A 15306-nucleotide genomic window follows, 5' to 3' on the forward strand; every position below is an offset into this window, starting at 1 on the left:
AGGAGTTGATGCCCACCACTTGTGCCAGCCTACACCATTTGACAGATTGTTGTAACCACATATATCTGGTGGCTTGGCTCACCCATTAACTGATTACCTATTCTTCACCCCATTGTCTCACTGGGAGCTGGGAATATGCAACTCAATTGTCTAGGATTTAAATCCAAGGCTCGGTAACAAGACCAGGATTTAAACCTCTGGCTGTCAGTGGATGAATGTACTTGATCAGTAGTGCAGTCAACCTTTATATTGACTGGGAAAAGAATCAGATGATAGAAATTACAGTACCTCGGGAACTGGATGAGCCGGGGAAACTGTAGCTGGACAAACTATACTATAAGCAGTGCTTCTTTGTCTCTGGAAAAAGAAATATCTTCTTTGTTGAATGCTTAACTGCCTGTGTAAGTAGATATGATTGATTGGTGAAGAGAAAACTCTGTGACAGTTAGTTACACAACCTGCAAGGAGACGAATGGAAAAAAAAAAATATTGGTTAATATATCCTTTCATTTCTCAGACATCATCAAGTTAAACGGTTTAAAAGCCACATTCATGAATTGCAGAGAACCTTCAATGAAGTGAAAACATTGTTTTTTCTGTTTTCTTTTTGAAAGTCTGTTTCATACAAGTTATAACAGCTTTTGAAAGATAGGCCCCCAAAAATCCATACCCTGAGTATGCACAACAGTAAATAATCAGCACTGGTTTTCATGGTAACACGCTAACATACTTAATTACGGAGATACATATGGTGCCGAGATGAGGACGCAAAAGGTAACATGTCCTGGGAAAATTCACAATCGTCAGGCATTTTTATTGACCTCAGCAATTACATTTTTGTTTTTTAAATTAAATGTAGTCTCAAATGCATTGTTTTCAGGGGATTTTGCAATGATGCATGTATTGACGCGAAACTATTAAACAAATGCAAAATTAACAACAAGCAAATCCTTTTTTAAAGTCATTAGGGGATTACTAAATGCATCTCCATTAAAACACCTTATGCACTGTCCAAAACAGTTGTATATTTTGTAATTAAAAGTCACAATGTGTAGGTGCTAGACTCTGATGTGAAATGCAGTGTGGTATTAGTTGAAGGACACATTTAAAAGCTGTAACGAAAAACTTGCTTGGTGAAATGTCAAATTGTTCAGCCTCCTCCAAGCCGAGCCCTAAACGCGCCGCCAAGACGGAGTAATCAAAACTAAAATCGAGTAGAATTTCGAGAGAGAGAAAAAGAAGATTCATAAGATAGCATGTTTATATCAAATGAATTCCACAAAAACTTTAAAAAATAAAAAAGGTCTTCAATTGTGCTCAGGTGAACCCATTAAATCTGTCCCCTGGCAATTTCAATCTACGCTTCTAGTACTTAAGATAAACCTTGGTAGGCAGCATTATGGTAATTTTTTCATAAGCGTGAAGTGTTCTTGAAAAATCTTCCTGTGTATTATGCATACACACATTTTCCTTTTCATTGAGTAAAGAAAGTTTTTTTTTTTTTTTCTTCTTCTTCTTGAACAAATGTATTTATTGGGGCCAATCAAGGGAAATCACTCCAGCTGATACATTATGTACATTCTCTAGCACTGTAAATCCAACCACCTAAGTCATAGGATTGTACTTTTATACAATTTGCTATTCACAAGACAAAAACAAAGAAACACAGGCTCATTTCAATATTACAGCACATTTCCAGTACTTAGCTGTCTGATAGAAATGGGAACACCAGGAGTGGCCAACTCCAGTCCGCAAGAGCTACCAACAGGTCAGGTTTTAAGGATATCCCTGCTTCAGCACAGGTGGCTCAATCAGTGGCTCTGTCTTCGACTAAACTCCCACCTGTGCTGAAGCAGGGATATCCTGAAAATCTGACCTGTTGGTGGCCCTTGAGGACTGGAGTTGGCCTCCCCTACCTTACGTTTTTCGACATTAGCTGCTTATTGCTGGGATGTTTTAATAACGCCTGAAGTCATGTAAAGGCGCAATATGTTTGCTGGATTTTTTTGTATTTTTTATTTGAATCACATGGTCTCCAGGTCCAGGGTAGCAGTGTTCTACTGCAAATAGCTTGGGAGTTATAGTCCTCTTAACTTTGACCATCCAAGGGTGGCAAAAAAACGGTTGGAGACAGGAAGATACTGGAGAGCCAATAAATAAGTCCAATAGATGAAGGCATTTCAATAAATGCCCTCTTCCTCAAAAGAAAAAACTAGAGACAATCTCTCCTCTCTCCAGTTTTATACAAAGAGACCCAGTAAAGAGCAATAAAAACACCCAGGGAACAGTATACATGTAAATGTGATATTTCTTACCATAAGCAGTATTGGCAGGGTTATATAAACAATATGTAGAGTATTGTGCTATTAAAAAGATTGTGTCTGTGATCAAGATTTAATGCCATGACTTGTTTTACACTATCTTGGAAAATCAATTAGGCCCATATTTACCAAGCAGTCCTCAGCCATAAACCCCTTGCAATGCTGGAAGACGCATTACAGACTATCTACGTAACTGCTTGGTAAATATTGGCCTTAATGTTCTAATTCTATGGTACAAATGTTAATATTGAAAGGTGTTCGGGGCAAGGCTTCAATATTTATTGTAGATTTTAGTATGTATTGACAACCACATTGACCTGACCTCTCCCCGTCTCTCTTGTCCAGTGTCACCATCTGTCTCTCTGCAATCTTCTCCTGGATGTCCCACAATTACCTGAAGCTTAACTTGTTCAAAACAGAACTAATACTCTTTCCCCCTTCCAGTGCCACCCCTACACCCAAACTCTCCCTCACTGTCAATAATACCACAATCTCATCCACACCCCGAACCTGCTCTCTAGGGGTCATCCTCGACTCTGCCCTCTCCTTCATTCAGTCCCGGACATCTCCACCTCAAAAATATCACCAGGATCCACCCTTTTCTCACTCATGATGCCATTAAAATCCTAATTCACTCGCTCATCTTGTCCCAACTTGACTACGGCAAACATCTCCCAGTTGCCATTCCCCTTGTCTGTCCCAACTCCAATCCATCCAAAATGCTGCTACCAGACTCATCTACCTCTCTCACCACTCCACTTCTGCTGCACCACAATCCAAATCCCTACTCTGGCTTCCCATATCCGCTAGAATAACATTTTAAACCCTAGTTCTGATTTACAAAGCTCTCAACAGCTCTGCACTCCCTTACATCTCAGTCCCCACCCCAAAATATATACCTAAACACCCCCTAAGTTCTGCCTATGACATCTGCCTTTCCTACTACCTTATTACTTCCTCTCTCTCGCCTACAAGAGTTCCACGGTGCTGCACCCTCTCCCTGGATTCCCTACCACGCACCATCAGACTCACCCAGTTTTCAGACATTTAAAAACTCCCTGAAAATTCACCTTTTCAAGGAAGCTTATCTGGCATGCCTCTAACATCCATCCCCTCCAATCCTATTGGGACTAGCTGTGCGGCTGGACCAAAATCCATATTAACACCCCCAAACCTCATTGGGATCAGCTGTCGGGCTGAACCATACTCCATCCTGAGGCATAATTCATTCCATAATGAGCAGTTACTTTACCTTTTGTTTCAACATTGCCCCTTTATCCCTCTAGATTGTAAGCTTTCACGAGCGGGGCCCTCATTAATTACCTTTTGTATCTGTTTGCCCTTATTTGGTTTGTGATTATTTTTATGTAATTTATATACGAAAAATAAGGGATGCTCACTGGGAAATGCCACGTTTGAACAGAGGTATAATAGCCTTTAGAATCCTGTATCCATTCCAGATAAAGACAGCATAATCAGTCCAGACCTCCTTGTTCACATAAGACAATGATGTCACAAATCATGTAACCAATCTTAAAAGACTTCCACTAGCCTTATAGGTAAATCTTGTGTGGTAGTCAGTAGAAAAAGTTACTTTGTAAACACTGTGACGGCTGGAACAACTGAATGATAAAAGTTACTCACTTTTCTGATGCACTGGAGATCTGCGTGCTGTCGGCGTGCTCCTACCAGGAAGGTTGAACAGCATGGAGAAAATCGTAGGTGGCGGTGCAACTGCCTTGGAAAGATCTTGTGACCAGACTTGCAAAACGTTAAAGTACAAAAATATTTATTGGCACAAACAGAGGCAGCAAAAAAGAGTCCTGTTACGCGTTTCGCGTAATAGTCACGCTTTATCAAAGAGTATTTTTAACAACCAGATCGAATACATTAAATACCCATAGTTCCTGGTTTCAACCATGACGAATCGGCACTCTCCTCCAATGAGAGTCATCACGCCCCTTAGCACGGACGCTACGTCACAATTACCCAAGAGTGGCTGGAAGTTTAAAGGGGTATACCACCAGAGAAGACATGGACTTGCCTCTCTATGAACGTGTTAGCTAAATAGAGCTCTATTTCTTCCAGCCACTGGTAATTGTGACGTAGCGTCCGTGCTAAGGGGAGTGATGACTCATTGGAGGAGAGCGCTGATTCGTCATGGTTGAAACCAGGAACTATGGGTATTTAATGTATTTGATCTGGTTGTTAAAAATACTCTTTGATAAAGCGTGGCTATTACGCGAAATGCGTAAGAGGACTCTTTTTTGCTGCCTCTGTTTGTGCCAATAAATATTTTTGTACTTTAATGTTTTGCAAGTCTGGTCACAAGTTCTTTCCAAGGCAGTTGCACCGCCACCTATGTAATTTATATAACGCTGTACCCCCATTGTACCGCGCTGTGTAATGTGATGGCGCTTTACAAATAAACGCTAAAATTATATATATATATATATATATATATATATATATATATATATATACACACACACACGTACAGCTAAAATTATATAAAGTCCATCCAAAATTGCTCCATGTTTAAACATATCACACAATCCCTTAAGTCAGGGGGTCGAAAAAAAATTTGCTTGTGCCCCCCTACCGGCGGTCCCCTCACTCCCGCGCCCCCCATAACCCCCACTCACCTGCGTTCCGGCGTCATAACGTCACGTTGCCATAGCAACGTGACGTCACCATAGCACCGTGACGTCACATGACCTCGCTGCGTCATTTTGATGCTGCATTGCCATGGCGACGCAGGAAGGAAGCTGCCAGAGCCTAGGTAAGTGAAGGTTTACAGAGGCCCTGCAGCTCCCACGGCACTTAAATTAAGTGCCTTCGGGAAGCGCGCGGGGCCTCTGTAAACCCCGCGGCCCCCCGCCGGCAGCCTCGCACCCCCCTGGGGTTCGCGCCCCCCCCCCCCCCCGTTTGCGCACCACTGCCTTAAGTGATGTAAATAATTTAGACATGTAAGTGGTGATAAAAAGCCATCATGACTAAGTCTATTCTTCCACTAAGAGGTTTCAGTGACATCATAATCAAAAAGAGTGGTTTTCAGGTCTGGCATTGCCAATAAAAATGTTTCTATGTATATGGCTCTGTGCTTCACTTTCTTCCCGAGCGCCTCTCATCTGCTTGCCTCGCTGCCCAAACCGTATCTGAAGCTACTTTCTCCTAGCCCAGGGGTGGCCAACTCCAGTCCTCAAGGGCCACCACAGGTCAGATTTTCAGGAGATCCCTCCTTCAGCACAGTTGGTTCAATCAGTGGCTCAGAGTTGGCCACCCCTGTCCTAGACCAATTCTTCCATTATTACACACTCCCTTTCCAGATATCGTTATTATTTTACAGTTAATAAGCTCATGTATGTGTGTGTGTGTATATATATATATATATATATATATACATATATATATATATATATATGTAACGGTTTTTGTGAACCGGCCTGACCCACCCAATCTCACATTGGCCCCTGTGGTCTAACCGGCCCCCATTACAGTGTGGTAGTGTCTGGTGGTGCACCTGTTGGCAACAGGACTCCTGAGTCTCCCGCATGATGGTGTATGGGGAGGACCTGTCCAGACAGGCAGCTGAGGTAGTGTGCTGAGTCTCACCTAGTTCCAGTGCAGCGCCTCCACCTCATCAGGGTCCCTGCGTCCGCATGGGGATGATCCTGTTGAGGAACTCCTCCGTGGTGCTCCTCTCTGTACATTCACTCCACACATGTACACGAGAGGGTTTGTGAATGAGAACATCTTTATTGGTTGATGGGGGCTAGCTGCCCCTCGCAGTATATTCTTAGCCACTCATTCTGCAGTCAGTGCCTCCCTTTAAAAGGTGTATCTCTCCTTAGATAGGGATTCCCTATCCCCCCGCAGGGATCACTGCCCTGTGCCAGGTCCCTGGACACAGTCTCCTTTCAGTTACTATAACATAACTAGAACTCCTATTAACTCAGGCTAGTACTTGAACTTGAACTCCTGCCAGAACTGGACGCAGATCTCTGGCAGAACTGGACGCAGAACTAACTTTAGACTCAGTGCTGTGCCTTATGTACACTCTGGAAGCTGACACACCTCTGACATCACTAACCATGGAGTCAGAGCATGTGACTACTCCCATCCATACACAGGGCACCCCACCAGGGTGTGAGGGCAAACCTCCATAATTACTGCTGGCATGCCCACAACTTACCAGGCCTTACTGTCAGCAGGAGAGATGACTGTAGCCATTTTACATGACCGCTACATTCTCCCCCTGGTGAATCCCATCGTCCTCGCTGGGACCTAAATTTGTATACCCTTTTCCAGGAAGCACTGAAATACAACACATAATTAGATTAACTTCACGTACATTTCCATGGTGTATAACAAAAATGACTACAGTACATTCCGCCAAGCCCGTCCCGACCAGCAGCCACGAACCCGCGTAATGTATTAGTACCCCCTAAAAATAGTGACTCGGGTCAGGTTTCTTGACCTCTCTTCCGCCCATGTCTATGACCGTGACGTGATAGTGCCTAGGCAGTCCCCTCTCAGGCCTATATGTCACCCTGTGCTTATAAATGTTTCTGCCAATGCCCCATACCCGCACTAAGTGCTCTATGCGCTCCTCGGCCTTCTTCCCTATCACGGAACTCCCTCTTCCTACTAAGTGCATTTCAATGGCCTCCCTAAGCCACCTATCCCGGTTGTCCTCTATCTCATCCATGAGAGGCTCAGGGACATACGGGTACTCCAACCCGTGGGATGATTTATACCGAGCCATTATGGTTCTCTCGGCCCTACTTATCCTAGTCAGGTCAGCCTTACCTGCCCTCCCAGGTAACACCCATGATAGGGGCTCATCAGGGTCCACGGGGTCTGATAGGATGCTAGGACCCATGGGTTCTATCTCCCTATGCTCAATCTGCAGCCACCGCTCCTGCAACTCTCTGTCCCTTTGTTCAGGTGTGAATTCTCCCACAGCCCACCAGTAATCCACTACATCTTCTCGCCGGATGAGGAACCGAGTGCGGTCCATCCAGCCGGAGTATCCTTCGAATAATGGGGCCCACCAACGGGTCTCTCTAAATTTATTTGACCCCCCTGACTCCCTATCATCCTCAAGGAAAAATACCCCCGACGACCGTTCAGATCGCGGTACAGACCACCTAGAAGATCCCGGGGCCTTTTTCACTGTCGCAGGAACTGCAGGGGGCAACCACCGGCCTACCGCAGCCACTCTCAACTCTCCCCCTCCCCGAGAATCGCCCTCCGTAGCGCCACTGCGCTGTCTTTCCCCAGTCCGTCTCCCTTCCTCCCCTGGTGATATGTCCACAGATTCCAAACTAGGCGGGGAACCCGGGGACCATGTGATTGGGGCAGGGGTTTTAGCTAGGGCGTGGGATTGGGCGTATGGGCAAGAGACTGGACCCCACGGGGTTACGACCCGTTCCTGGCTGTCCGTAGACTGGTCCAATGAGGATATCTCACCCTCCTCAGTCCTTGGATCGCCCATCCAACTCCTGGGCCTTGTAGGTGATCGGGGACCTTCCCCCGATCGCCGAAGCGTCGCTGCATTCTTTCTCGGGGTTCCACTGTCGCCACCGGAAGTGATGTCCTCCCCGGAACCGGAAACACCGTCATCGCGGGTTGGACCCCCATTCGGGATCTCTTCTTCAATGACGACATCCGGAAGCTCCGCCGTCGTCTTCACCGGAAGTGATGCCGTCTTTCCACGTGCGCCTGCGGCCTGGCATGGCCTCTCCGCTCCTACACCGTCTGCTGGGGCAAGGTAAGTGAAGGGACTCCTCTTACCCGTCCGCAGGGGTGCCGGCGTCTCTCGTCCGTCGCCGCCACGTTCTGAGGCGGAGGGACTCCGTCTCTCGGCTCGCCGATCTGCGGGGGACATCCTATCTTTCTGACAGCTGCTGGTACCACGGGGTGTTGTCCTCCCCGGTTCTATCCTGGACCTCGATGTCACCTCCGCTAGTTCACGGAGATCCTCGTCCGAGTATTCTCCCTTCTCTGTGCGGTCAGGAGGTGACCCGACTGTCTCGGTTGCGGCCGACCCAGCCGACTTGACTGGCTCCAGTCCCCTTTCTCCGGGACTCGCACGTCCTATCCACAGTGCGCCAGGGGACTCGGCGGCTCGCCTAGCCTGGTCCCCCGGGGGGTCAGCCGATTGTATCAGTATAAACGTTGGCATAGGCCATAAGTACAGTGTCCCGCAGTGTGGGCAACGTGCCGCCGTGTTGACCGTGCCTCCGGGCAGCCCGCATTGTAGGCAGAGCCCGACCACCGTCTCGGTGTTAGCCACCCTTACTACTAGTAGCCCGCCGGGTATTGAGTAGGGCTGGGTGGAGACCATAGTTCCCACAGCGGAGGGGCAGGCCATTCTCTTTGTGGGGACCACTTTCAGTGTGGGTCTCTCCAGGTCAGTGGTTCCTCGCAACTGACCGGTAGAAGCTTCTGGGCCAGCCACTTCCTGCTTCGGCTCCTCCTTCCGCTGACATAGCTGGAACCCGCCCCCAGGGGTTGCAATTATGGGCGGGTCCCACAGGGGAATATCATGCCCCTTAATTAAGGCCGCGCCTCTCTCAGTCCTGGTGGGCGCGGTCTGCGTTTTCGCGCCAGTTTCCTCCTCAGAGCTGGATTCTTTTCCCGCGGCTAGTTCCCGCCTTCTCCTTGCAGCAGCTTTGCGTGCAAAATATCCCTCTTTCTTGCAAATTGTTTCCGCGGCCGGAACTACTTTTTGTAGTGGCGCCGTCTGGGTATCAGTCCCTGGGCCCAGTGGGTGCATTCCCACAGGCCATAGTTGAAAGTCACTCCCCCTGGTAGAAATCAGGGGAGGGTCCCATAGACTAAGCGGTTGACTCAGCACAGGGGCCGAGTGAGTCACTGTCCATGAAGGCGCAGCCATAGCTTTCGCGCCATGCCCCCCATCAGGGCGGGGCTCTGCTGTTCGCGCCATTCCCGGCCAGCTCTTTGCAAGTTCTGCATCAGCCATTTTCTCTGTGACTGTCCCATGCGGTTTCCCTAGCAAGCGGGAACCGCCATTTTGGTTGGCTTTTAAGCCCAAAAAGTCAGTTTGTTTGCTCTCCTCGCGGGGTTCCCCCCAATTATTACAATTTCCTCACACTCTTCAAGGGTGGCCCCTCGGTGTCCCAGACAGGATAAAAACGGGGCAGCCACGGCCTTCGCTCCGCTCCAGAGCAGACTGGTTAACGATAACTCAGCGACAGTTTGCTCTTCAGTGGGGCGCACGCCACGGGTGCCTTCCCCATCAGCCTCTGGTCGCCATTTTGTGTTCTCCGCACCACGCGGATCCTCCATTCTCTCGTAACAGTTATCGTACATGGGGCTCCGCTCGGCGGGGCAGCCTCCACATCAGTACAATAAAGATTGCTCAGATGCACCACCACATGTGTACCTGATCTAGGCTGGACTCATGTTGCACTACCTCAGGCTAGGCTCACTCTCTCAGTGTCTGCTGTGACTCCTTCCTCCCAGTCTGTGCTCCCTATGGTAAGTGTGTGGAATGGGCTAGGTACTCTGGCTCTGCCATGCAGTACTTGGGGCGTCTACTTCTCTTGGTCAGCCTAGCGCAGACCCTCTCCAGGATTCCTGACCAAGTTACAGGCTATCCCTTCTGGCGTCCTACCAACTAGCACTGCCTCAAGGTGACTCGGTCAACTATAGCCCGGCTCCAGACCCCTCACTCCTTTCAGGCCCCTAGGTTGTCCCTGCGAACTGACAATATCCCGTCAGCCCCCTGACCACCCCTAGGTCCGTCCCTACGCAGCACAGAGTGGCAGCAGACTCTCTCCCTGTTTCCCAGTGTGCCTAGCTAGAGCCTGTCCTGATGACAGATCTGATCTCAGCAGCTCGCCTCCAAATGTAACGGTTTTTGTGAACCGGCCTGACCCACCCAATCTCACATTGGCCCCTGTGGTCTAACCGGCCCCCATTACAGTGTGGTAGTGTCTGGTGGTGCACCTGTTGGCAACAGGACTCCTGAGTCTCCCGCATGATGGTGTATGGGGAGGACCTGTCCAGACAGGCAGCTGAGGTAGTGTGCTGAGTCTCACCTAGTTCCAGTGCAGCGCCTCCACCTCATCAGGGTCCCTGCGTCCGCATGGGGATGATCCTGTTGAGGAACTCCTCCGTGGTGCTCCTCTCTGTACATTCACTCCACACATGTACACGAGAGGGTTTGTGAATGAGAACATCTTTATTGGTTGATGGGGGCTAGCTGCCCCTCGCAGTATATTCTTAGCCACTCATTCTGCAGTCAGTGCCTCCCTTTAAAAGGTGTATCTCTCCTTAGATAGGGATTCCCTATTCCCCCGCAGGGATCACTGCCCTGTGCCAGGTCCCTGGACACAGTCTCCTTTCAGTTACTATAACATAACTAGAACTCCTATTAACTCAGGCTAGTACTTGAACTTGAACTCCTGCCAGAACTGGACGCAGATCTCTGGCAGAACTGGACGCAGAACTAACTTTAGACTCAGTGCTGTGCCTTATGTACACTCTGGAAGCTGACACACCTCTGACATCACTAACCATGGAGTCAGAGCATGTGACTACTCCCATCCATACACAGGGCACCCCACCAGGGTGTGAGGGCAAACCTCCATAATTACTGCTGGCATGCCCACAACTTACCAGGCCTTACTGTCAGCAGGAGAGATGACTGTAGCCATTTTACATGACCGCTACATATATATATATATATATATATATATATATATATATATATATATATATATATATATATATATATATATATATATATATAAAATAAAAAAACTAAGTGCACAATCTATCACAATAAAATAAGAAAATGTATCAGTGAATGCTGCCACAGTGTTGAACTATACACGATAGTACTATATATGGAAAAAGGAGAAAACACAGACGCAAAACAATGATAAATAGCTAGTACACATGTAGCCATGTGTAAAATTGGTGTACATATCTCTTTCATGCTGGCAGTAATCCTGGTAAGTATGCAGGGTTGCCAGTAACAGTCATGGAGGTTTGCCCTCAAACCCTGGTGAGGTTTCATATGTCCCAAAGGAAGTGACACAGAGGGTGTCTGTTTCTGGAGGTGATATAAGACACAGCACTGCCTAAAGTTAGTGGAGTTCCTGTTGTTGTTCTGCCTCTGTTCAGTGAGAGGCACGTGGAGGTCTGCAACAGTGTTGCAGTGGTCTCATGCTAGCTGTGAGTCTGTGCAGCTGAAAGCAGACAGAGAAGCTGGGGAATCTCTTTGAGAGGAGAGGTGGATAGCAACTCTATTAGAGGTGAAGGAGCCTTCCTAATGGAGTGCAGCAAAGAAATGAGCGGCTAAGCTGCTAGCTGTGAAGGGCAGCTTGCCCATACCACCATGCCAATAAAGATGCCCTGTTCAAAGACAACCCCACTGTGTGAGTGTGAAGTTACTCTCCAGTGGAAGGCACCACCAAGAAGGAGTTCCTCATCAGAACCATCTTCCTGCGGACGCAGTGATCCTGATGAGGTGGAGGCGCTGCACTGGATATAGGTAGGACTCGCACACACTACCTCAGCTGCCTGTCTGGTTTGACAATCCCCAAACACCATCATGCGGGAGACTCAGGAGTCCTGTTGCCAACAGGTGCACCACCAGACACGACCATGTAATGGGGACTGGTTAGACCACAGAGGCCAATGTGAGATTGGGTGGGTCAGGCCATACAGAATACACGTTACACACAGAATACCAGAATTAAACAAACTAGGGACAATTGCTAATAACTGTAGATGAAGTCTCTGAAAAAAAAATAAGAAAGAAACAAAATATGGTGAAGTAAGTTTTGTATTCTTTATACTGCGCAAAAGTAGAGAGCTACTTACGAAGTAGCAGATAAATCATGCATGTAGGATATATAAACCCTCTCCTTCCAGCTGCTCTGTTTGGCGGTCTGCCCTGGCTCCACGTGGAACGCCGAGACTTCGCGCGTTGATACAATTGTATCCCCAGCTGCCTTCTCTGCTAGTCCTCCAATCTCGCGAGATCGCGAGCGTGACGTCACGATGTAAATATCCGTCGACGGGGATGCAGGGGATAATGTCTAGCATAAAGTATAAACTAGTACTGGATATTAGATGCTATCAATAAAGAAAGTAGGGAAAGCTTACAGAATCGTTCTTAAAGCCTCCACCCTACGCGTTTCATCTTAGTTAAAAGACTTCGTCAGGGGGATATTTACATTTACTCCTTGAGAAAGGGCAATTCATGCCCGAAACGCGTGGGAGGAGGTTCTCCTATTTTTGTTTGTCCTGAGTGTTCCCATTTTTAATGTAACCCAATAAAGCTCTGCTTTTAATTTTTACCTTTGGAGCGGCTGCTGCATCGATCGCTGACCTTCTTCCACATACTAATATGCCTCATGAATAAAAGCGCATATGATGCTAAGTAAAAGGTGAAGGACGACCTGGTGATGGCACACCCATTGTGAAGCAGCAAATTATAGGGGGGAAAGAACCCACACAACGGAATCAGGCAGAGAGGCAGGGGGGGGGGGGGGGGAGATGTGCCAGCGGGGGGGGGAGATGTGTCAGAGGGGGGGGGGGGAGGTGGGAGATGTTCCAGCAGGGGGGAGGGGGCAGGGACATGTTCAAAATCTTAATTGAGTCTAAACTGCTGGAAAAAAAACCGTAGAGGGCTCATCCTCTGTTTCCCCCCCCCCCCCTGATTTCTTTAAATAAATGAGGCAATCTTTTGAATTTAAACGAAAAAATTCTTATACTGTTTTTTCCCCCCACAATTTCAAAAACTATTTTCGAACCAAAGCCAAACTAAAAGTGAAAGTGCCTATCCTAGTACAGTATTTCTACGTAGTGTCACTTCTATCCTCAAACTTATTCATCTCAATTAATGCTTATAAATAAACATAATAAATAAATAATAATTTAGCTCATGAATACTTAAATAAGCTGCAATAATTGCAACAAATAAATACTAAAGACTGAATATGGATGCTTAAGTACAAAAAAAATGATTAGGTTACTATAAAGTGGAGTGAACCATTAACCTATGAAATTGTTTTTTTTTTTTTTTTTTTTTTTTTTGTTTTTTTTGCATGTTGTGTAAAAGACGACCTAAAAAAACTAAACTTCTTAAAACGAACCCATAAATTGGGAGGTGATGTGCAAAGTGTATCCGATATAAAACCAGTCCCCTGGGAATCAATACAAAATACATTTAATCATAACACAAGAATAAAATACAAAAAGAGAATACAATATAATAGGAATACTGAAGCTTCCCAGTGTCATTAGTATCCTTGCGCTTATATCAGATATGGAATGCACTCCGAGTGCAGTCCGGCTCTTCGGATCCAAGAGTCAGAAAGTACGAGCATAAGGGACCCAGTCTTATAAACCGAGTAATATAAATCAGATACCTGATACAAAGAAACCTGTGAGGATTACAAATTCTGGGCGGGCATCAATATAGTAGCAGTTCGTCTAGGCAAAGCCATTGAGGGTGATGTATCAACGCAAAGCCATTGGGGATGATGTATCAACGCAAAGCCATTGGGGATGATGTATCAACGCAAAGCCATTGGGGATGATGTATCAACGCAAAGCCATTGGAGATGATGTATCAACGCAAAGCTATTGGGGATGATGCATCAACGCAAAGCCACTGGGGATGATGTATCAACGTAAAGCCATTGGGGATGATGCATCAACGCAAAGCCATTGGAGATGATGTATCAACGCAAAGCCATTGGAGATGATGTATCAACGTAAAGCCATTGGGGATGATGTATCAACGCAAAGCCATTGGGGATGATGCATCAACGCAAAGCCATTGGAGATGATGTATCAACGCAAAGCCATTGGGGATGATGCATCAAAGCAAAGCCATTGGAGATGATATATCAACGCAAAGCCATTGTAGATGATGCATCAACGCAAAGCCATTGGAGATGATGTATCAACGTAAAGCTATTGGGGATGATGCATCAACGCATAGCCATTGGAGATGATATATCAACGCAAAGCCATTGGGGATGATGTATCAAGGCAAATGTGGAGCAAAATTGATGCAAATTGAGCATTTTAATCTTGCATCTGTTTGCTTCAATGTATCAAGGTCTTTACTCCAAGTTTTACTGTAGGTGCGTCATCTTGCAATTTGGGGAGTGTCACTGGGAGTAAAATGATGCACAAATAATAATGAAATATATTATACTCTGCGTATCCATGGGTCACTTTTCTGTTCTGTATTTACGTCAAACTGTTCATCAAGTATGAGGTGGCGTAAACTTTTCAGGCTAACAGTTTTTATTTGCTGTACACTGTACGGTGGAGGGTTCTTGTCACACTTTTTTTTACCCACCATAACATTTTTAATGTCTGGTTATACCCACGTACCAGCTTCACGTTGCATAGCCAACAACCAACCTCGCACTGATGAGACCCAAAAATCGAAACAGCTGTCTGTGAGTTGGTTTACTGGCTATGCACTTTTTTTTAACCCACGCTATGCTGAAAAGCTGCTTAGTATGGCAGGCATACGCTTATAGGCGTCCATGCTAAAATGGATAAGTAAAGAGTGGCTAACAGGCTAACAGGCTAACAGTTGATGTTAGATGAAATACGGCAGACATAAGCTTGTAGGGGTCCATGTTAAAATGGTAAAGAGTGACACTGTGAGTGCTCATTTGCATGTCATTACCCAGAATCCCGGCTGTAGTGGCAGCATTGTTTGCTAAGTGATAATGGGGAAAGACAGGGTTGCAGACCTGTCTGAGACATGCAAATGTGCTCACAAGAGGTATTTCTATTTCCTGTCAGATGTAAGAAACACTTTCTTACATTAAACGCAAATGCAAGCAGAAAATGGAGCAACGCGTCACAACAAACTTCGATTCACACTACTTTTACGTTGATACTGTACATCTCCCCCATAGTGTGCATAGAAGCATATATCTGCATAAACCTAATGCACTTAAAATACTGC

The 15306-nt window shown here is 46.5% G+C and overlaps 1 protein-coding gene across 3 annotated transcripts in view; it reads right to left on the bottom strand.

Annotated features, from left to right (window-relative positions):
- Window positions 1-15306, bottom strand: part of METAP1D (methionyl aminopeptidase type 1D, mitochondrial) — a 121529-nt gene that overhangs the window by 55938 nt on the left and 50285 nt on the right. For 2 of the 3 annotated variants that reach the window (XM_075609072.1, XM_075609073.1), the window contains exon 3: window positions 289-458. Coding sequence is in view for 1 of the 3 variants with exons in the window: in XM_075609071.1 (XP_075465186.1) it covers window positions 289-458; window positions 3966-4029 (234 nt within the window). In the remaining 2 variants the exon portion in view is untranslated. Of the gene's footprint in view, window positions 1-288; window positions 459-3965; window positions 4078-15306 lie in introns of those variants that run through there. The other variant, XM_075609071.1, reaches the window with a different exon arrangement.

Source organism: Ascaphus truei, chromosome 7 (assembly GCF_040206685.1).
Source record: "Ascaphus truei isolate aAscTru1 chromosome 7, aAscTru1.hap1, whole genome shotgun sequence".
NCBI lineage: Eukaryota > Metazoa > Chordata > Amphibia > Anura > Ascaphidae > Ascaphus > Ascaphus truei.